A 22,879-nucleotide genomic window follows, 5' to 3' on the forward strand; every position below is an offset into this window, starting at 1 on the left:
TAATGCAAACTGAATGATATTCAAAATCAAGCATTTGCAAATTTGAACCAAATCAAACTCAGATCACATTTTCCTGGATTTTTCATTAGTGCACGCTAATTTAAACGTAATAACGTAGTAACGTAATAATTTTCAATACAGATTTTGTTTAAGAGACGAGTAAATTGCAAGAATTTTCGAAAATAATTACAAAAAATTATGCTAATAATAAGTAAAAATTTATAATAAATACTGTACAATAAATGTAGATATTATACTGATAAATAAACATAAATATATACATATCTTAAAAATAATAATATTACTACAAAGCGATAATACTTTATTAGTAAAATATAATGAAACACAATTTTAACTTTTATTCTAAATACTATAAAATCATGATTCCTGTGAAATGTTGAAACAAATACGAAGACAATTGTCTATTATTGTGCATATAAATTTGGGAAAAAAATTCTAGAAATCAACAAACAATCAAAGACAAGAATACGCGCTCCAAGATTAATCTTATAATAAAAATAGGTGATTCTTCAATTAATCGAATTCAAAATCCACTGTGATTCGATTCGAATTCGTACACCGTTCGAGTGGTTTTGCGTCGCTGTCAACGACCGATCGGGATCGGCGAAAGGGAAAGTCTTGCACCTGAGGGAAGGGAAAAAAATGAACAAGAAGATGGGCAGGGAGCACGCTGTTTGCCAGATCTGCCATCGCCTACCAAGTCGTCCTTGCCAAGGTCCGCCAACCCATTGGCGACGGGCGGCGTCAACGGCCCAAATATATGACGCAAGGAATCGTCACGTCGAGATAAGGGTACTATAAAGCGAAATTCCCCGTGAAATTGGCCCCGCGCGCGCGACTCGATTTCCGCGGAGGGGAAGAAAAAGAAGAGGGGATGGAATTCGACACGACGCATTCCGAAAGACCGTGATCGGCGCTTGTTACAACGTGACGTGCCAGAGAGATTCGCGAGTATCGATAAATGCCGCGCGTTTCAATTGACATGTTAATAGCGATGTAAACTTTGATAATTACGTAGAGAAACTCGGAAAGAGCGCACTTCCCAGATAGGGTCACTGTACCAACAAGTAAAAACAACTTAGTACAACTACATTTTAACACAAGTAAAGAATAATATTTTAAGTAAATCTGTATGAAAATTTTTTTAAAAAGTATCAAATTGTTTTAGAAAATCTTATCATTTTAATACTTTTTTTTTACACAGTTTCTTAAACGTTTACTGATGATCAACGCGCGATCCTAGATTTTGATTTGGGTCAATGCTGCACTTGGCGTTGTATATTGCGACTGTTGTCCTACTTGGCCAGATATTTTCCTCGCAAAAACTCAACCGACTGAACTAGTTAGTGGGAAAAGTGGGCTAGAACCGGCAAGTAACCAAAGAGAAAGCAAAATTCGCTTTCTGCACAAGGGGGTTACAAACGAACCCGCCGATTCTCACATGATCACCGACATTGGAAACCCGATGGCGAGTAAAACAAATATTCGACTCGGCGCTAAAAAGATTCGATCGTGGAACATCGACCTGTCCACCGAGGGACCCTCGACGGCGAATACGGCGTCGAGAGTAACGCAATCTTCGATCTGCTTCCCGACGGGCGCGAGGATTTACGAGCTAAGGTCGTGCACGAGAGCACGAGGGAGAGACCGAGAGACGTGGCGGGTGCTCCCGGGACCATTTTTCTCGACCTTGCCTCGAGGGGTATAAATAACTGGCGGCAACTGCCAATGAGTCGCGCGCCGGCTACCATTACATGCGATCTCGACGAGACGCCATATACGCGGATAGGCGACATTATAGTCCTGCTGAAGACGATCGAATTAATCACCGAGCTCCCGCGTTCCTCTTTTATACGTTTTGCGTTCGCCTTCGCCGGGCCTCAAGTTTGCTACAACCTGAACCTCAGGAGCGCGTGTTTCTTCGCCAGAGGTTAAAGTATTACCCTATATATGTTTAAACGTCCGCATATTCGCCGGGTCGATATTCACGCCATACCAAAAAACCGGTACAGATAACCAGTCCGTTGACACGCACCCCCTCGCGAAATCGCATCCCCCCGCGGCTATATATAGAATCCAGCAGAGATAAGCACAATTCTATTAATAGCGGCCGGTCCTCGCCCTTCCCACCTGATTTCTCTCGCCGTTTTTACAGCTTTCGGGAGAAGGCTGGAAAGGGTGGAGTGGCATCAGGGAATTCGTAAGGCCGGGGCCCTTCCCTTATACCTGTTTCTGGCAGGGAGACGGGAATTTTTACGCGCTGTCGTATTTTCTGCCGGGGGAACGTTATCCCGGGAAAAATTTATGATCGACGGTCTGCCTGAGAAAACGTTGCATGTGCATGCAAATGACGCGCGCGTGCGATAAGCGCTCCGCGATTAAAGCCTCTTAATGTGAGACTCTTAGTACGCCGGTAAGTTAAATTGTTCGGCCGACGCTATACGTTAGAATCATCCAGAATTAATGACGCTTCTCCAGTAGGGAAATGCCTTTCGGCATTATGGCAATCCCCCGTGAATTACGTTTAACCGTCGACGGAGAGCACCTAGCAATAAGTTGGTATATGAAGTTGGTCCGAGGTAATTTCAGTATCTTCGTGAAAGGGAGACTGCATTATCGGATAACTCCCCTCGTGTTTATAAATAGTAACGAAATCGAAAATCGCGCCGCACGCTTTTGCGATTATAAAACGCGGCCTCGTTACGAGGGAAGACGCTGCGAGGGAGGTTCCAGATTCATAAACTGTAATCACAATCGAATACCGATCGGGCACAATGTGCATGTAACAGCGCTCGTTTCAGCGATCGGATCTTTAATCGCGCTCGACACCGACTATCCATTTCAGCATTTCGCAACGCGATTAATAGACCGCTCGATGTCGCGCGGCTGCCAGTCGGAGGTTGATACATATACATTCGCACAAACAATGCATCGCGATTGATAGGATCGCTAACTTATTACGGCGGCGCGAGCGTAGGCAGGATTTTCTAACGAAGCCCTGCCTCCACGCTCAATAGATCCGCGGCGATCACAAAGTTTCGTGTGGGTGAGAGACGCTGTGGTCGTACTTTTTTAATAATTCGGGATCGGGAACGAAAGGGATCGTTAACTAAATTGTACCCAGTTACACAACGTCGGCCCACTTTCGACAAACTAAAAATAACGCTCGGATACTGTTTCACGTATTCTGGATCTTATGTCGAATTTCTTCCTTTCTGTATTCCGAATTGTGAATTAAGCATTTGCCAAATTCGCCTCATTGATGAAGCCAGTGAGTTTTATAATTATTCATATTTATATAAATTGTGTTTTATACGCTGCAATTGTTATCTTCTGTTTTGTACGAATGCGATAAGTATTGGATCATTTATAAAAAAGTGTACAATTTAAATTGTATTTTTATATATCTAACATTAAAACATTTAAAACTGTTAAAAGTGTTTCAACTAATGTTTTAAACAATGAATAAATTATGAAAAAAAATATAGATTGTATTATATTTGAAAATGTACTTGAAAATAACGCAAAAAACTTGAATGCAACTTTCTACTTGGATCAAAAATTATTTCGATAAGAAATAGAACTGTACTATATAATAATAAAAATAATAAAAAAATAAAAAATGGCAAAAATAAATTTTTAATACAAGTATTTTAAATACTCAAGTATAATTTTTCTAAAGTTTTATGCAGATATTTATTATTCTATAAATAAACAAATTGTATTTATTTTCTAGTACATAGTTTATTTAAAATAAGTTTAAATATAATTAACATGTTTTAGTTTAGTTTGCAGGGACTGTAAAACTAAAATAAAACGGATGAATACGACAAATTTTCATATCTTAAAATTAAAGATATCTTTACGAGTGTTTTTCTCGAATTTGTAAATCTTACTTTAGTCTTGCTACTAACTTTAGAGAGCTAATACAAATACTACCGATATGATTTAATTTTACTGCCGCGAGCGTAGGCAAATCGCGCGTTAGCGAAATGCGGACATTTCCCACCTTGGCAATATTGACTTTGCAAGGTAGTTCCTCTTGGCTGGAGGTAGTGACTCGGCCGGAATTCGAGCAGTCGGCACCCGCTGTTATCGTTCCGGTTTAAAAATATCTGGCGCCATCCGAATCGGCTCAAAATGAATGCGATCGCATTGTCTTTTGAATTATCCTGACAGCAAAAGTTTCGCACATGCAGGACGAGGCTACTTCGAGCGGCGACGTCAGCGGAATGCAAGAACAAACATGCTTCGAATCCCATCCGGGGCATTAAAAACAAACCTCTTTTATAACTTCTTGAGAAATTTCAATTTTTTTTCTTTATTTCTGATGTTTAGCGGCAAGCAAGGAAATATACACATGTTATGTTAAAATGCTTTCAAGAATTCAGGAAAAAAAAAGGAACAGAGATAAAGAAAATTTAAATTCGATTTTATTATTTAATTTTGTATTATTCTAAAAAATAATAGCATTATTTGTTAAGATGAGTCATACGTTCTCGTGAACGAGGGGAAGAAATTGGCAGGGAGGAAACGCGAGAAGGGGAGACGATAACCATGTTATCGTCGTCTGGTACCGCGTTGTTGTTTCAATTAATCGTGATGACGCGTTAATTATGTGACAGGATATACGTGATGCGTCCAGCCGGACTCCCCATCAGGGAGAAGGCTACCCTTTGCTCCATAAAAAAAAAGTTAACGGAAATTTTCTATTAACCCCGCAGGAAATTGGATGAGAGCCTACGGAATGTGACTCGTTCGCCACGAGCTAATCCTCACAGACTAGCGATACGATTAAGCGTATTCGTCATTTGTATAATGCGAGACTTTTGTTCCTCAATTACTCAAATTCTCAATTCTACACAGCTAGGAAAAACAATCGCCAGAGCGCTCGTTGCAACAGTGAACTAGATATAAAAAAAGATAACCAGATAAAAATAAAGTGATATTATATATAGAAATTTATTTCGCGCTCAATCGAATACTCAAGAATGTAAAAAAAGACACGTTACAGAGGCACATTAACGACGCGCCTCGATGAATGGCTATCACCGGAGCGATGTAGGGATAATATATCACGAGGTCCTTGAGAATCTGACATGTCATTCGTTATTATTGTCCCGTCTCGGCCGTACGATAATTCACACCCGACTGACGCTACTTAAACGCTACTTGCAGTCCGCGATATCGGAATCATTGTAAACCCGATTCTCATCTCTCTTCCCCCTCTCCCCTCTCGGCTTCGAGACGCGCGCGTAATAATGTTCGGTCGATAAAACGCGAAATTATTGTTAATAATAGCGGCTACCAGCCGCTCTAGACGGGAAAAAAGGATAACGAGCGGATTCGTTTCTCATTACCGATCTCGGTTTCTTGTAACGTCATCGAACGCGGGCAACGATATATATCACTATAATTGATGTAATTATATATATTTTTCAGTTTCACACATTTTTCGTAATCGAATATCACTTTCCTCACGCCAGTCGTCGGCCGCTTTTTCGTGAGCTCCTTTTGCGCCGACGGAATTTCCGATGTGGCGAAAAAGACTCACTTCTAATTCGATCTGAATACTATCGACGACGGTCCGGTGTCAACTGTTATAGTTTCTTTCTTTTCTACCTTTTTCGTCGAGATGAGGGACAGCGGCCGTTTCGACCGCGCTCTATCTGTTACGGTGTACCGTTATCGAGGCACCATCGTGCTTCACACACGCGCCTTCGTCACACAATGCAACGTGAATTCCGCGCGTCTTTATGTATCCGTTAACGGTATTTCGAGACGCACAACAGAGAGCTATCTTTCGGCTCCATTCGTGCCGTGTTACTTCCTCTCCGATCGTACGGTACCGCGCGCGATTAGTTTCCGTGAAACGGGTTCCGCGAGCGTTCCCTTGCAGGATGCACCTTCCCTGTTTAATCGTAATTTAGTTCCATCAGCGAGGCGTACATCGCGTACCTATTGCAGTCACCTATGACATTATCGTTGCGACTGCAATAATATAATCGCATTCTAACGCGGTATTGTCATGTCTGAATATAGGGTAGAACACACGTACGCGCGCGATATATGCCACTTGTGTAATTAGTTCGGTAATTTCTACATCAATAAGCCTTTGACAAAATAATGAAATATTGCAAGTAAAATAAACAATAATTCATAAAAAACTTATCTCTCGCATAAGATAACGTGTAAAATAAAATAGATAATAAATTTATTTAAATAAAAGTATAAAGTAACGTACAGTAATTTGGAAGACAAATTTAATTATCTAAAATACAAAAGTATAATTATTCAAAAATTATTACATAAGGTATCTACACCCTAAATGGTCCAACTGAGCTTTGGGGATTTTTCTAATCTTTTGATGAATATGAAAAATTAAGGATAGATTTAAAATAGGATACATTTTTGAAACCAAAAGAAATTAATTAATTATTTATATAAGAACAGTAAAGATTTAAAAAATGGTAGTAATTGGACCATGTTAATTACATATTCAAGGCTCATTTATAACTTTTCTTCTTTTTTCTAAATATTTTTTTTTATGCAAAATAAAAAATTATCATGTTTAATTAAGCATTTATTAATATGCTTGTGGAAAAAATTACACATACAACTATTTATTAAATATAAAACTATATTTATCCACTACGAGGAGTTATCTTGACTTTTATCTGTAAAAAGCTTCTCTAACTGGAGAACGACAAGAAATACTAATCAAAAGTTAAACACTAAATAAAGAAACAGGATCTTAACTTTTGTATGATAATAAGATACATTGTGTTTCCAGTAGTGTCCCTGGCCATAATGATTTCATTATACAAAGAGTTTTCTTTCTTTAATTGTAAACAAGACGTTTTAATAAAAATGTAAAATAAATATAGCGTTGAAAAGCATAAATAAAGAGCTACAATAATATGAATTGCGGATGTTTATAATTGTTACTTAATAGCTGTACAATGCAAGAACTTACTTCTGAAATTTTAGATGCAAAAGAGCATAATTTGAATAAGGTGTGATTACAAGCCGTTAGAAAGCAAATATTGACCAGTTATACTGCTATATAAATACATCGACTTCCTGAGCGATATATCAGCGTTATCTGTGAAATTCATTGTGTAACTATTTGAAAATAGAGAAGCCAAATTGGTACATGGTCATATTGGCCACAGGTACCTTATATATCAAATATAAGACAAAATATTGTTATTATCATTATGCATTCAGAAAATTTTTCAACTTAATTAAATTTCTGAACTTTTTAATTTAATTTTTATAAACTAAAAAAAATTGAGATGACTAATTTAGTCAAATTAATCATTTTCTTTCCTCAGTGTAATTGGAAGGTAAACAAAGCATTACTGTACGTGTATTTTTTAAAATTATTTTGTTTAAAAAATATGTAATTTTTTCAAACGCGCGCGTGTGTGTGTCCCCAGGCTGCCTCTTTACTCGTGCCTCAATAGCCAAGACCGAGTATCCGTGGGACTGCATACCGGCTTGCGCCAATCCCGGCATAAAAGAGTTTCATTTTTGCATACCAGAAGATTTACAGACCGGCCATTCTGAGATTACCGACTTATCGGGACTGGCCACTTCGAAACTGGACACTAAGCGGAATGTGCATTGCGTGAATCACTCGTCTTTATCTTCGGTCACTAGTTCATTGACAATCGACTCGATTGCACAATGCAAAATAAAGTGATATAAGTGCAAAAGCAACGAGGCGTTGAAGGCACTCGATGGCTGAAGGGTTTTCAGAATAAACGTTATTGCATCTCGAATTATTTTAATAAACGATCGCGAGATCGTTCCTTCCCTCGCGCCGGCGATAAAAATATCAACTCGATACGACGAAAAAAGTTCCATTCACTAAAATATTTGTGTTTATATCAGTGGCATGCGGTAAACGATGGCGCTTAACGTGTCTTTCGCCCCCTTCTGACTAGCGTTTAATCGGCACAACGGCGCCGCGATATCTCAAGGATGGTGATTTCAATGCACGGGTGACGCAGTTTGCGGTAGGATTCTCAAGAATCGCGATTTCAGAATGTCTGCCTAATCCACGTATTATCTCCTAATTCAAGAAGAGATCGTAGAAAAATCATGCGTTTTATTCCCTCGAATAAAGTAACCGCATTCTTTTGAGATGGAAATACTGGACTGACTGGTATGAGCTTCTCGCGAAAAAAACAGATTTTGGGTCCAATTATGTTAACGGATTCTTTAACCCGCCATTTCTCTTTAGAAAACAGTAACGGCTTTAGCACACTTTTTTTGTATCACGATGAGAGAGAGAGAGAGAGAGAGAGAGAGAGAGAGAGAGAGAGAGAGAGAGAGAGAGAGAGAGAGAGAGAAACATTCGACTTTGAAATACCTTCTCGCTGCAAAATGAATTTTTCATGAGCTCTATATTTCCTTGCGCAAGTTTTAACATTCCATATGCCTCGTCGCACTTTTAAATGCTGCGCGATGTAGCGGAAATGTGCATAGAAAAAAACATTAGTAACAAACTAATATGTTCTGTTTAATAAGCATTTAAAATTATATTCTTGCTTATAAAATTATATGAAAAAATGATAATCTCAAATTTCAGCAACGTATTATATTTTCCTTTTAATATTATAATAGTAATTTAAAAAGAGTTCATAACATATGTGATCGTTTTGATAATAATAATATTCTTATTCTTGATTTAAAGACATTTATTTTCTCTCCGATTCTTCTTCCTCTCTCAACTCATGAAAATTATTATTGAAGAATCAGAATATATTTTTCTAATAAACTACATTTTCCACGTAACCAATGTAAATATATATAATCTTAAATTTCAGCAAAATATTGTATTTTTATTTCAATATTACAATAGTTATTTAAAAAGAGCATAATATGTATGATTGTTTTAATTTGTAATTGTAACAATAATACTAAAAAATTCTTATTCATAGTTTGAAGTTATTTAATATCCGATATTTTTTTCTATAAATTTATGAAAATTATTATTGAGTAATTAGAATACATTTTTTTTTTTTACAAAACCACAATTTTCACGCGAGCAAGTTATGCCCGTTTAACGCTTCAATATTACCATTTCGAAAATAAACACAATCTTGCGACAAGAATGTTCTCTTTCTCTATACGGTCGTTTCACCGAGAATAAAGTTTACTTTTACCGCGACGTCTCGTATTATCCTAGATTCCAGCGACGAGAGTCCCAGCGCGGTTTTTACCCCCGATTTTCTCGCGATCGTTAGCGTTCACGCGATCGCGGCCTGCAAGACGGCGCGGCGGCGGCGCGCACGCTTTTTTGCAAAGCTATTCGGCAATCCCGACGGAATCTATGCCACAATTTGCCCGGTTGTGTGTATACAACATCGCTGCATTTCCACCAGGCACTGGCGCGGCGCTCGTGGAGAGCGATAAATTTTCTGCAATATCATTGGACCGGTTTTGCGGATAGCTTCTCGTAACAATGAGCACGCGCCTCGCCCTGGAACGTCGCCTCGCGTGCAAAAAGTCGCTTTCTTTCTCGGGCTCTCCTGGATAGCGTCCTTTATGGAGCGGAGGTCGTCGTGCGGCGATGATTGCCTCGTATCTTTTCGATCGTGGGCTCTTTGCCCCGAAAATTGTTACATTCAAGCGCAGTTATATCGTATTTATATGAATGCATAAAATTATATAAACATGTAAAAAAAAATACGTATCACTGTTCGTCGTGCGTAATTAAGATACTTAATAGAAATGAAAACTGAAATGTGCTTTAATTAAATGTCGGGAAAGACCTCGACAAGTTTCATCGGTAAAAGACGAAAAATCAGAATCCCCCCCGAGAATGTTGCACAGCTATAAATAATTATAATTTACGATCATTACAATGTGAAACGCTGTATCGCTTACTGTATCGTATTAATATTTAATTTATGAATCAAGCGAGATATCACTGTTCGCGTACGACAGCAAAAAAAACTTAATGATCCTGGTGCGTCCCCCGCATGAAGACGTGCGCGACACGCGCGCGTCCAGCAGGCGCAAAAATTCGCCGTATAAATCACCGGTCCCTTTATCAATGCTACCGTTTGCGTGCGTGCGCCATCGAGAATACATCACGCGCGCCTGTTCTGGAATTAAAAGGAGACCGTGAGGAGTTCCTCTCTGCTGCCGTTCTGCAAAAATACGCGCGCTGTATATTTCTTTCGCAAGTTAATATGTCACGGATCCTTTACCGATTTACATTGAGAAAAATGTTCATTCGGTTCTTCAGGTATAAAAAATAGCACTTAAAAGCTTCTAAAATATTCACTCTTAAATAAATCGATTATTTGAAGAATAACGTAAGTCTTAACTACAACGTAACTTTTGCCAAAATTGACGTGTTTCAAGAAAATTTGTGTACCTATTCCCCTGATTTCGGTTTTGATAAAAATTAACTTATGTTTTTTAAATGACCGACTCAAATGTTACTCTCTAAATCTCGCGGAAAAGAAATTATTCCAGAAATTGTGGCACAAAAAGTTTTGGGGGAGATTTGAAGGATAAAATTCACTCGTAAATTCCCTGAAATTATATATGTAATTCAACGAGTATGAGATTATAACGAACGAAAAGTGAAGCTTCACTGTCGACAGCATTCTTTCCGAGTAAACTGTAATTATAATTGAACTGTAGGTATCCCAGAAAAATAAAAAAAAATTAGTAACCAAGGGAGTCTTCGATTGAAGAGAAAAGCGCGATAGATTCACGGAGGATCGTCAATCGGGATCGATGATTTATAATAACCCACCGTGCGCAAACGAGACAGGCGTGGAACATAAATTCTGCAAACAGTATCGCCTGGGAGAGGCCTGGCGTTATCCTACCTGACCGTGACCATGGGTCGCAATAACCGCGATCAAGGGTTACGTGTCGCGGCGCAACTCGCAGTGGAAAAACGCTCTTTCGTCCGTTATGCGAAATCGTAAATTTTTCTCTTTGCTCTCTTTCCCTTTCTCTCTCTCTCTCTCTCTCTCTCTCTCTTTCTCTGTTGAAGGTAGGTACGTTTATGCGCTTACCCCCCGCCGGAAAGGCACTTGTATGGACGCGCGTCCTTCGCGTTTTGAAAACAATTTTTCTGAAGGCGACACCGCGTTTAAATCGATATTTAAACACATTAGGTTCACATCCTCTCGTCCCTTTCCGTGATTTCCCATTGAACGTAATGGCGTGTAGGGTACATACGCGGCAGATTTATCGCGTAACGGCGCGTATTTCGTAACTTATGTTACACGAGAATGAGAATCACGCTTATACGTGTTAAAGAATCGTCGGCGCTCAATTGCGGCGATCATGCACTGAGAAAAAAGAGTAATATTTGCGATTGTAATTGCACAGTGAAAGAATTACAGTAAGAAATAATTATAGTTAGAAATATTGTTTTTATAATAACTATTACAATAATATTAGTAATGAAAACCATATACTAATGGTACCAACTATGAGAAATATGTATTACAAACTATACAGCTTTAAAATATATTACATGGTTATTATTATAAATATTATAGTAATAGTTACTATGTAATTATAGTCACAAATACAATATTTTTCTGTCAGTGTACAGAGAAATTTCTATCAGTCATTTAAGAGGAGAGTTGAATCAGTCATTTAAGGGGAGAGATAAATAAAAGCGGAGTATTTACACTTTATCAGAATCATCGATCGGGCGGAGCCGGAGATTAACTTCTGTCAACGCTACGGGCAGTGCCGGTTTTGTTTCTCTTTTTTTTCCTTGCGTCGTCGATTTTTGCACCGACAAATACGTATTTAATTAAGCGAAAGATGCGCTACCGCGTTGCTGATTTTCGTCACTTCCGATCCCGTGCGTGTTTCTGGCAAGTTATAGCATCGATTCTTAAAAGGCTCGTTATCCAATTACCTTGGGCCTTTGTAGCGGAGCGCGCGGGCGCGTTAATTAAAGGAGGCCCGGCGTTGTGTGAATTGAGAAACGGCTCGCAGACATCCCGTGGTGTCGTCGGTACAGTTTCGCCCATATCGCTACTTGCCGCTCCCGCGCGCGGCATCTTAATTAGCCGGAGAAGGCGCGTGGAAGGCCGAATCCGAGATACAATATTATTAATCCATATACGCCCTAATGTTAGCAATAAATTACCAAAGGGGTTCGCGGGGGGGAAAGAAATGCTAAACCTACGGAATCCGATATGTTAGATTTAGCGTAACAGCTTGTTTACGACGTAAAGTAATTTATGCAAAAGTTATGCGACGTCTCTCTTTCTCATATTAGCTCCCATAAAGATTCCGGAATAATGAACGCGTAACGCGGATCGGCTACGGAAAATTCATTCACGTCGAAACGAGATTCCAAGTAGAAGGCATTTTATGCGCCGGTGAAATGCCTGCGTGTCCCTTGCACCTGCTCGCGTCGCGTCCTAGTGGCGCATCTTCGTGCACTTTGTGCTAGGATTACGTGTGTAACCGTGGCGTTAGACGAGACGGCCGGCCGGTTAGTCTTTTTTTTTTTTGTTTAACTGGATACCATTTCGCCTTGGCCGAATGATCCTCTCGTGAGCATCGTGGTTACTTTTCATATATTTGCAGATAAATTACTACACCTTAGGGTTGCAATTTTTAGACGCATCCGCTTACATAGCACCACCAGCGTACGATGCAAGCCCGTATGAGACAAAACGAAAAATGTATACCTGGTTGAAATTCAAAGCTGTTCAGTTTATAGAATTTTATACAAAGAAACTTAAGATAATAGCGTACTTTTAACTTTTTCAAAAGTTTTATAATCCTTCTTTCTATTGCAAATTAATTTTCTAATGAAATAAATTTTAAAGTATTTTGAAAATCTATCTCGCTGATACATGTTCTCGAAATCATATTTGTCCAAAGTTCTCCGTTTATAAATAAATTTCTTAATTAAATCTTAATTAAACCATTAATATAGCAATTTCTACCTTAATGAATGAATTATTTATTTCACGTATAGATATATATGTACAAGTCATGTGTGCATCGAATTCTGCTTTACGCATCTATAAATCCCGCTTATCTCACACCGTAGTATTTTTCAAGCAATTACTGAGAAAAACCGCTTACACGCGCCCCGCGTTTCAGATGCAAAATTGTGCGTTCGAAACGCTACGCTTCCACCTTGTGAGAAACATTCGTGAGAACAAACCAGTTGCCAAGAACCGGATCACTTTGCGATCGGCGGTCCCGTAATTGTCATACGGTCGTGAACGTTTAATTAATGAATCGTTGAACGCAGCCTCGTAGTACACCCGGCTCGTCGATAATTAATACACTTATACGAAATATCTCTCGCTTTAAGCTCAACTGTGTGCAATCACGTAAATTGTGATAGGATAATTTAATTTGTTAAAAAAAAAAGAGGCAAAAGGTTAACACAGGCGAGAAGGAAGATGTAAATAATCCCGGTTGATTAATTAATGCACCTTCGTGAATAACGAGCAAATAACTCATTACGATCAAGTAAGTACTGGCTATTAATTAAATCTTAAACACATAGAGTAACTTCGCATATGGGTTGCGAAATAAATCCAAGTCTAAAAATTTGACACTGATTAAAAAATGTGGCTTAATTTATCTCGAAAAAATAGAAAATCTAAACAAACCTCTAAAATTGTTATTTAATTTTTAAAAGAGAAAATAACAGTGTGTTAATTAAGAATCAACTTAATTTCATAATAATTATGGATATAGTTAAGTTTTATTAATGCCACTGGAAGGCTCTGCTAATGCTACTGCCTCTTTAAAATTAATCTCAGGTATCAGCGGTGTCGTAATTATTTACAATCTGCTAATGATTATGTACGTGGTACTATGGCACAGAAAATTAACGCGGTACTCGCATGAATCGTGACATGTGTACACATTTGTTCTTCCACACACATACCCATACACACATACAAACAATCTTTTATAAATTTTTACGATGCTGTAAGGGAATACGGACCTCCTTAAGAACCTCAGTCTGCTTCGCTCAAAGTGTCTCGAATCCAAAAATAGTTTGAAATGTGAACCTATCTGTCTAACATAATATACGCCTGCATAAATAATTAATCCACTTTTAACATCGACCTCTAATATCTCTCCTCTCACTCATAAATTATCTAATATGATTTACAAATTAGTTGCCCGATTATGAGTAATTTATTCAATCGTGGGATTAATTTAATTCGGATTTGGCACATTCCGCTGTCGGGTGTCAATTGGGTTCAACTTTGACGTTCAATCGCTTATATAAAATGCCATCATGAAGTACATCCTCTTTCCTTCTCTCTCTCTCTCTCTCTCGCCTGTAAAATGTTATGGCTCACGAAATTTTTGCGCCGGTCTCATCTTACTCCTGGTCTGCATTACGTAAGGAAAAGGCGCACGATCGCACGCAGGGACCACGCGATAAGTTTAAAGCACATTCCGCGCTTGCATAACGAAAGTAGCGTTCTCGCCCGCGACGGCGACGTTTATTGTGTGTCTATACCGTGTACACCCGCCAGGTATACACTCGATGGTATAAGTGTAGCGGGGGCCACGGGCTAGATAACGACGTTATCCTTGACTCCAGGTCCACGTTCACGTATACAAGTCGACACGGTGCACGCGCCGTCTGTGAATGCCACTCCGCACACAAAGGTAATAGGTACACATACACGTATCGTGTGTTCGCCAATCGATACTAAGTACGCGAATCTCGTTGCTAATGAGAAGGAAAAAAAAGGGCAATAAACATGCAATCGTTTCGTTATTGCACCGCATTTCTCCCCTCGTGCCGCTCCAAGTCCCTAAAGCTACGACGTCTCGCAGGTGTTCGCGCCGAGAGTTGAAACGCTGAAACGTTCCGCGTGTTTTTTTATTTTATTTAGAAATCCGTTTTATTATCCGGCCGTAGGGCCTCGTAAACGTCGGGACACCTTAAGTGAGCGACGGACGTTCGTAACAGACGAGAAACACTCCGTCGACTACGCCCTCGCGAGAGACATGCAGCGTTATCGCGTTCCGGACCGATATATTCTCTCTCTCGGAGTTCGATCGCTCGTAAAATGGCAACACGCAACGGGGGCTTACCAGCAGGAGAAGAAGCACCGTGCTCGTGGCGGTCGCGTCGACCGATATGCCGCACGCCATTTCTCGCGCTCTCGAGACGTGGGGGTTGGTCTCGCTCTCTCTCCTCTACCAGACCATCCTGGATTGACGCTCCGCGTCGTTCGTCCCGGCTCTCGCTCGCAGGGGGTCGAGGCTCCGATGAGGGTGCTCACTTCTTCGACACGTCACACAAAAGAGAGGGGAGGGGGGGAGAGAATCACCAAACCACGCCCGCCCGACCAATCTGCCCTTCGCCCGGAATAAAATTTGCCGATTATTGATTACTGATAATAACCGCGATTTGCCAAGCGTATCTCCCTCGCGGACGGGAGGTCCCGATCGGAGGTCGGTCCACGGTCGATCACCGTACTCGCTCCCGATCGCTGGCCTGGCCTAGCCTTTCGCCTCTCCTCTGATCACCGCCGATTACCGTCGATAGCGCTCGCCCGATCGCGCCGACGACGGATCTCTCACGTAAACGGGGAGGGCGACGCGGAATGGCCAGTGTCGTCGCGTCGTCTCGTGTAAAAGGTGACGACGATTATACACGCGGTCCTAACCGTGGCACAGGGCTCGGGCAACTGACAGCGGGTCAGAGCCGCGGCACACGGCGCCACGCCACGCTCTCACAGCTGATCTGAGAGAGCCGATCGCCTCTATCAGCGCCTCCCCTCTCCTACCGTCCTTCGCGAGGGGGGCCCGCGCTCTACCCTCTCTCTAGCGCGCGGCTCTCAGGCTGAGAGTCTCAGCCTCCGCGTCGCGACGCTCCCTCCGACGCCTCCCCCCGGCATTACGGATTATGTTAATATTCGAACACTTGGAGACCCTGCGAATAGAGCAGAAGAATGTAAATGATACGTATGTTAACCGCTCGAGATTCGAGGGGTTTCCGACGATATATCTTAATATCGGGGATTAAAAATGACTTTTTCTTAAAGCGAGGTATTTCTTTTTTTTTAGAATCGCTGCTTCTTTCTGACAAAATTCTTTACTGTCGTTTATAAGATACAAAGCAACGGGGATAAGTATTAATCATGCGTTCCGTGAAAAATAACCTGTTAAAGTCAAAGAAATATTTTATAGAATTTAGATTTACGAATAATGTATTGCGACAAATTTTTATAATTTGATAGAGAAGGCTATGAGAAAGCAAATAATATTTAAAAAATTATTTCCCAAAGTACCGTTAGCAGCTTATTATAATTAGTATAATAATAATTTATAATATAATTACCATTATTATATAATGTGATAATATAAGAATAGTGAGATAATGAGTGCATTCGGAGAGATGCCATTAGATGCTATCAATAACAGTCTATTTTTGTTCTACTTTTAGTGAGCAATGAAGATAAACTGATGTTGATAGCGTTTTCTCGAACGCACCCAATATGTAACATGCGAGAAGATGCTACCTGCGGAATCTGCGTGTGGAATAAAAATGTGGCGTACGGAATTCGAATGCGAAATGTAGATGTTGCGTATAGTACAAGGAGCGATCTCGCGCTGCGCGTTTACATAGCGCGAATGTATTACACGGAGAAAAAAATTAGTTAATTTTTATATTGAAAATTCGTTAAAAATTACTGTGTAAGAATGTGGGTACAAGTGCTTTTTCATATATATTTTACTACACTAAATTAAAAATTTGATCTCAATTTTTTCGAAAAATTGATCCATTTATTTGAATTTGTGTATAAAAAATAGTAATTTTTCTTTTATTCCTTTATAAATTTCCACTAGAAAAAACGTTTGCACTTAATTTATAGTCGACCACGGTACTTTTCTATAATTTTTTTCTCAGTGTATCTCTCTTGAACAATTTGTCATTAAAATTTTACACATTTATTTTAATGGAAGTTATTCAACATAACAAAATGTGTCATGTAAAAATTATTTTATTGGAAATAAAGTTTTATAGTTTTAAAATTACAATCTCAAAAAATGTCTACTTCCTCATTTCTTTAATTCTTTGCTTTTATGAAATTCAAACATAAGAATCACGGTATCGTGTCTCCACCGATATTAAATCCGATAGTTACGATACTGTATTATTTACAAGCGGAGGGGGAAGGTTCAAACAGTGTTTGGAAATATTCACGTCTCGTCTGCCAACGAATATCTTGTCTGAAAAGTCATTTCAAAAGAATATCGAAGAATCTTGGCAGTATATCGGAATCATACTTAAACATCGAGTGCTATTCAAACTGGTTGAATTGATTCAAAAAGGCATGGAGAAACCGGTGCCAAAACGAGATCAGATGGAAGAATCTGACGCATCCGAAAACAATGGTGTAACTCAACGCGTTGAAAAATCGTTGGATCCAAGTATTTGTTTATCCTATGACATTATGAGACATATCTTTCAATATTTAAGAGGTATGGATCAGGTGAACGCCGCGCTTGTTTGCAAGTACGTACAATATATCTACGTTAATAATCCATTCGATTCTATTTATGTAATGCAATAATCCAAATCATTATAATTAACGTATAATGTTTATGTAAATAAATATGAATAAGATTTAACTTACAAAGAATCTCTGTAATAATTTTATATTACATTTTTAAAATAAAACTATTAATGTTTAATATACATCATAATTATATCAACGGGTTGAGAAAGAAAAATATATGATATTGTAGACTAAATGTAGCATGAATTTAAATATTAAATTATTCTTTTCAGATTGTGGTTGGCAAATTATTTTAAATGGTTAAGACGTCCTCTTTGCTCTTACGTTTCATATAGTGGCTTAGGTGATATTGTAAATTATTTGAATAATGTAAAAGTTATTAAACCATCAATAGGTTTCTATTTTATTAATTGTTTGCCACACAAATATCAAGATTGTAGTCTACAGTGTAATTTTTTAGACGGTACATATATATAATATTTTTTAATACACTATCAATGATTACGGATATAAAAAAATTTTGATTGTTTTTTTTTGCAAACATATAAGAAATCCAAGAAGTATAAGTTATATTAAAAAGCTAATTAGCGGAGTCAAATGGTGCAGTTTGATAAACATCGAGAATATGAGATATTACTTTTGAAATTCTCAGATTTAAATTTAAAAAATAATCAAACTTGCGTGTACCGCAATAAATTTTCAGAAAATGCGCATATTATTGTGAAAACAATAATTTTCATTTAAAGTATGAAAATGATATTTAAAAAATAAAGCAATACCTTCCACATATGTTTTACTATATGTTCCATTACAGATTCTTTACGCAATTAATGAGCAACAAAGAATTTAGTACACGCAGAATAATTATTAATTTCAAATCCATGCTTTAAATGACAAATATGTAATAAAATGTATAAAATTTATACATGTTTGAATAATCTCTTATTGCTTAATGCAGGATTATTATTTGAAAACTTTTTTAAATAAATGTGGTAGTATGAGATTTCATGTCTTTAATAATAATTTGCCCGAAACAAGTAATGCACCATTAAATTCCGCTTAAATAGTCCTTTAAGGGAATGCTGGCGACATTAGTTTTACCGACTAAATTGATTTATATATGCGATATCTATGTAATAGTAAACGTTAACATATTTTATTTTTATAAACGACTACATGGAATGACTATATGCATATGTGAATAAATTTCAAGGCTGCTTTTTGTTAAAGTTTCTGCAATAATTTCTAAAAGCACAGTATTGTTCTTTCATGTTATTCCGAAAAGAATGTTTGTTTTATACGTACAAAGTCTAAAACTTTTATATGTAGCAGATTACATCCAATTGTCACGAGCCGATCGCAGAAGTTGATAACCAAACTAATCATTTTTATATTTTTTGCGCGAAATTGTTGACTGTACCCTGCATTATTCTGTACTTTAATTTTTTTAAAATTTACAATTGTGTTATCAACTAAAAAATATTGTTTATAATCAGACAAATTTATCGTTAGCATCCCTTAATGTGATGTATGTACGTCTTTTTTATATTAATGAAAATAAAGTCAAAATTTCACACATTTTTACAGCATTTTATAATAATAAATTCAAATAATAAATTTTAAAAATAAATTCTTAATTATAATTTTATTGTTATAAAAATGTATATAAAAATATATAATAAGAGAATATCATACGTAAATATGTATTACAAATAAGTAAAATATTCTATCAACACTGATTATAGCAAGTAACTGTTTTGTTCCAATTCATAACAAATTATTTTTATAAGTATTTTAATAATAATTTTATTATTTTAATACTAACGTTTTAAATTTATTCTACTATTTATATCAAACAATGTAGAAATATTAAGATTAATCCTTTACTTTTTTTCAAGATTGTATTGGTGTTTTCCTTCCTGCACATTGTGAAACTATGAAGTTATTTAGTCCATTTATGTTTGTGGACATGAGCATAAGAGTAAAACAACCCGATAAGTGTCACCTGTCATGTGCTTTCTTGCCACAAATTCCGAAAGTAGAAATAAAATCATTTAAATTAGAAGTAGAAAAGGATTGTATCATACAGAAAACAGATGAATTTCGGGAGATAATTTGTGCAATTAATAATTATAAAACATCTATATTAAATCGTGAGACATCTACGTGTTTCATGTTATTCAGTAATTATCCGGGTCAAATGAGAGCAGAACGTTGGGCCTCAATAATACAAGACAGGTATATTTTATCTATAGTTCATTATTTATAACTCAAATATTTAATAATACACATGTCTGAGATTCAAACTATTGTACTATTACTAGTAATGCATATTTCTTTTTATATGTAGCATAGGAAATGAAATAGCTTCTGTATGGGGTGGTGTGTTCGAAGACGTTTATTCAAGAAAATTACTACTCTTTAAGAAAAAAGATCAGAAAGACGAGAAAATAAAGGAAGAATATATCTTAAAGGGCATACCATATTGTGTTGCTATCCTGATCATTGGTTCCATGCAAACGTGGTCTGTGATTTTGGAGGAGAAATGCAATACAAAAGAGCAGATTGAAGCAAGATTAAAGTTATTTAAGAACAAAGTAAAATTAAACACACATTCCATAGGATTTATGTTTGTTGCTGATTTTGACAGAAATGAATTATATAAAAAAAGTAATGTGGAATCAACAGCATTTAAAAAATTATTCCCCAAAGTACCTTTAGTACCTTGCTTTAATTATGGTGCATTTGGGAAAAATACTATAGTTGAAACAAACGATGAAAGTAATTAATCTTTTTCTTTCCTTTTTAGTAAAAATATTGTTTTTCGATGGATCAATATATTTTTTTCTATTTCAGAAACTAGTAAAATGGAAGAGAGAAAACCTGAACTTTGGTATAATGAAAAGGGTACTGTATTTTTAATACTTACATATGGTTGATAATTTGAAAGAAAATATGCATGAGAAAAAGAGGGAAACTGAAAGAGAGAGAAGAAGTGCTATTTGTTTCATAAACATAAAACATATTTTCGTACATTGCTTTCAGGTCTTATATTTTTAAATCTTTTTTGTTAATAAAACATAAAAGCAATTATGCCTCTACTTTCACAAAATACCAACATATTATACAATATAACATATCTTAATAATATTTTTGAGCAAAAAAATTTTATCTTTAGATGTAATTTGCAGAAACACATATTACATGAGTTTTTAAAATATCTAAAGAAAATAAATTATAATTTATGTGTAATAATATGTTATAATCGTTTTACATTTTTTATTCTTTCGCGTTTATTTCTAACTGACAGATTTAAACATTGAGTTTAAACATTGAGTTTGAATGCGACTTCATATGTGTAAATTTTTATTGTATCAATAATCTAATGTTTTAAAATAAAAAAAGCATGAAAATATATACATAATCAAATTTATTTTATTTCTATATAATAATATATTCTCACATTTCGGTTATATATCTTTTTTCTACAATACTCTAATTTAATTTTTCCAAATCTAATTCTTATCAATGAATTTAAATTCACCCTGCTTAAAAAATGCATTAACATATTGTTTACATATTGCTTTAAGATAAATATACGCAATAAGCAAATGCTTGCGTATAACAATAAAAAAATCGTGCCGTTTCGCGCTTTGCGTTTATAATTAACGCGGGAAACTATCGTGTCTCTTGCAGATAGTTTGTTATTTTAAATTCATCAAATTTAATAGAGGTTATTTTATATAATAATTACAACAAAATATGTAATGTAGGCACACGCATTATTTCATTAGAAATAAAATCTCATAATTTTGTTTTAGAAATTAAAAATTTTAAGTCTACATTTCTTTTATTCTTTGCTTTTATGATATTTAAACATAAGAATCACAGTGCTGTGTCTCAATCAATATTAAATCCAATATTTCCAAACAGTGTTTGGAAACAAATTTATTGATATATATTAACAGTTTATATGTACACAAATATATATGTTATACTAACATAAAGTCCACTCATAATTCCTCTCTATATACTCTTACCAAACTTTGAAAAAGTATTACAAAAAAGTTTTACTTTTTTGTAGGACATTTTTACGACATGCGTGGAGTTTGTCGCCAGGTGTGAGAAGATACAACGATAATTAAACGCGAAACAATTCATAAATATTAATACAAACTTATACATATGTTACATTCGTGTCTCGAATTTGCAGATATCTCGCTGTTTTTACGAGCTTACAAAAAGAATAGCGTATTAAAGCACGTTAATTGTTAATTAGTCGTATAGAATGCTCGTTACTGCAAACTGAAGGTCGTGAGTGAACCGTTTGGTCGCGCAAACAGGCAACGCTTTATAAAAACCTCCGCGTTCTGGAAATACGGCCCACGTGCCTTTAACGACCGCACCATCGAATTTCCACTTCGGTGTCGTTCATATGTAACCTTTTAAATTCTAATAAAATTGTGACTTAAGATTTTAAGATCCCCAAGATGATTAGCGTTGCGGTTAACAACTTTTGGGAGAAAGACGCTATACTAAATTCCATTGAATTCTATCGAGTTCGTCAACACAAAGAAATATCTCGAAATATCTCACCGAAGATCTGGTGTAATATGTAATAATGAATTTTACGAAATATTTCGAAATAAAGTGTAATAAAATAAGCGGATGAATCAAACGTTCTGTTCTCTTGAGCACGCGATGGAGTAACTGTTAATTTAACGACTATAAGAGCGACTTTTTCGGATCATCTTTTGTACTATAACTCGTATACAATTTTTTTTAATTGTTTGCTTTTATTTCCAAATATGACGACAGAGCAACATGTCGCAAATATAGCAAATTATGTTATTATCGAAGAGCTAGCATGTGAAAACTGACATGTGCGTATTTAACGTACGTGTACTTAGTAAATAATAAATTAAATTTAAGTCAAATTTTTTAATTGAAAAAAATTTAACATTTCTCGAGTTAAATTCAACTCCTTCGTTTTAATTCGTTTTAACTACTTATATATTGAGTAAAAATAATGGCAACTTGTACATAAAGAGAAAGATTTCTTTAAATTTAATAAACCGTTTTGCTAGTGTAAAAATAAACGGCCACTCTCTAGAAAAAAATTATCATACAAAATGGGAAATGAAGAAGCTTATAGGGAATGCGGAACTAGTTGCGGGTTCGACGCTATAAAATTCCCGGAACGGCCATCCGTTCCGGTACTCCAGCGACGTTACGATAGAGGATGATGACGACGATGACTGGCGGGGAATATAAAGCGCATTTAACGAAATCCTTGTGCAACGGGCGTGGATGAATAACCGACCTTGCGA

At 36.7% G+C, this 22,879-nt stretch overlaps 2 protein-coding genes across 2 annotated transcripts in view; one reads left to right on the top strand and one right to left on the bottom strand.

Annotated features, from left to right (window-relative positions):
• LOC105838021 overlaps positions 1-15,733 on the bottom strand; it is a 53,515-nt gene extending 37,782 nt beyond the window's left edge. The window contains exon 1 of the mRNA XM_012683274.3: positions 15,115-15,733. Within this exon, the coding sequence (XP_012538728.1) occupies positions 15,115-15,174 (60 nt within the window). The 5' untranslated portion in view covers positions 15,175-15,733. The remainder of the gene's footprint in view (positions 1-15,114) is intronic.
• Positions 15,734-15,841: 108 nt separating this feature from the next.
• LOC105838011 lies at positions 15,842-20,945 on the top strand. Its single transcript, XM_028192801.2, has 5 exons — positions 15,842-17,545; positions 17,822-18,012; positions 19,448-19,787; positions 19,900-20,330; positions 20,406-20,945. The coding sequence occupies exons 1-5, from the start codon at positions 17,364-17,366 to the stop codon at positions 20,486-20,488; spliced, it is 1,227 nt and encodes a 408-aa protein (XP_028048602.2). The 5' UTR covers positions 15,842-17,363; the 3' UTR covers positions 20,489-20,945.
• Positions 20,946-22,879: the final 1,934 nt, after the last annotated feature.

This window comes from Monomorium pharaonis, chromosome 5 (assembly GCF_013373865.1).
Source record: "Monomorium pharaonis isolate MP-MQ-018 chromosome 5, ASM1337386v2, whole genome shotgun sequence".
Lineage (NCBI taxonomy): Eukaryota > Metazoa > Arthropoda > Insecta > Hymenoptera > Formicidae > Monomorium > Monomorium pharaonis.

Bases quoted from the DNA above. Each gene is read 5' to 3' on its own strand.
- LOC105838011 (XM_028192801.2), top strand. From the start codon at position 17,364: ATGGAGAAACCGGTGCCAAAACGAGATCAGATGGAAGAATCTGACGCA. The intron at 18,013-19,447 runs GTACATATATAT...CTTTTTTTCAAG, and splicing joins ACAGTGTAATTTTTTAGACG to ATTGTATTGGTGTTTTCCTT. The intron at 20,331-20,405 runs GTAATTAATCTT...TTTCTATTTCAG, and splicing joins AGTTGAAACAAACGATGAAA to AAACTAGTAAAATGGAAGAG.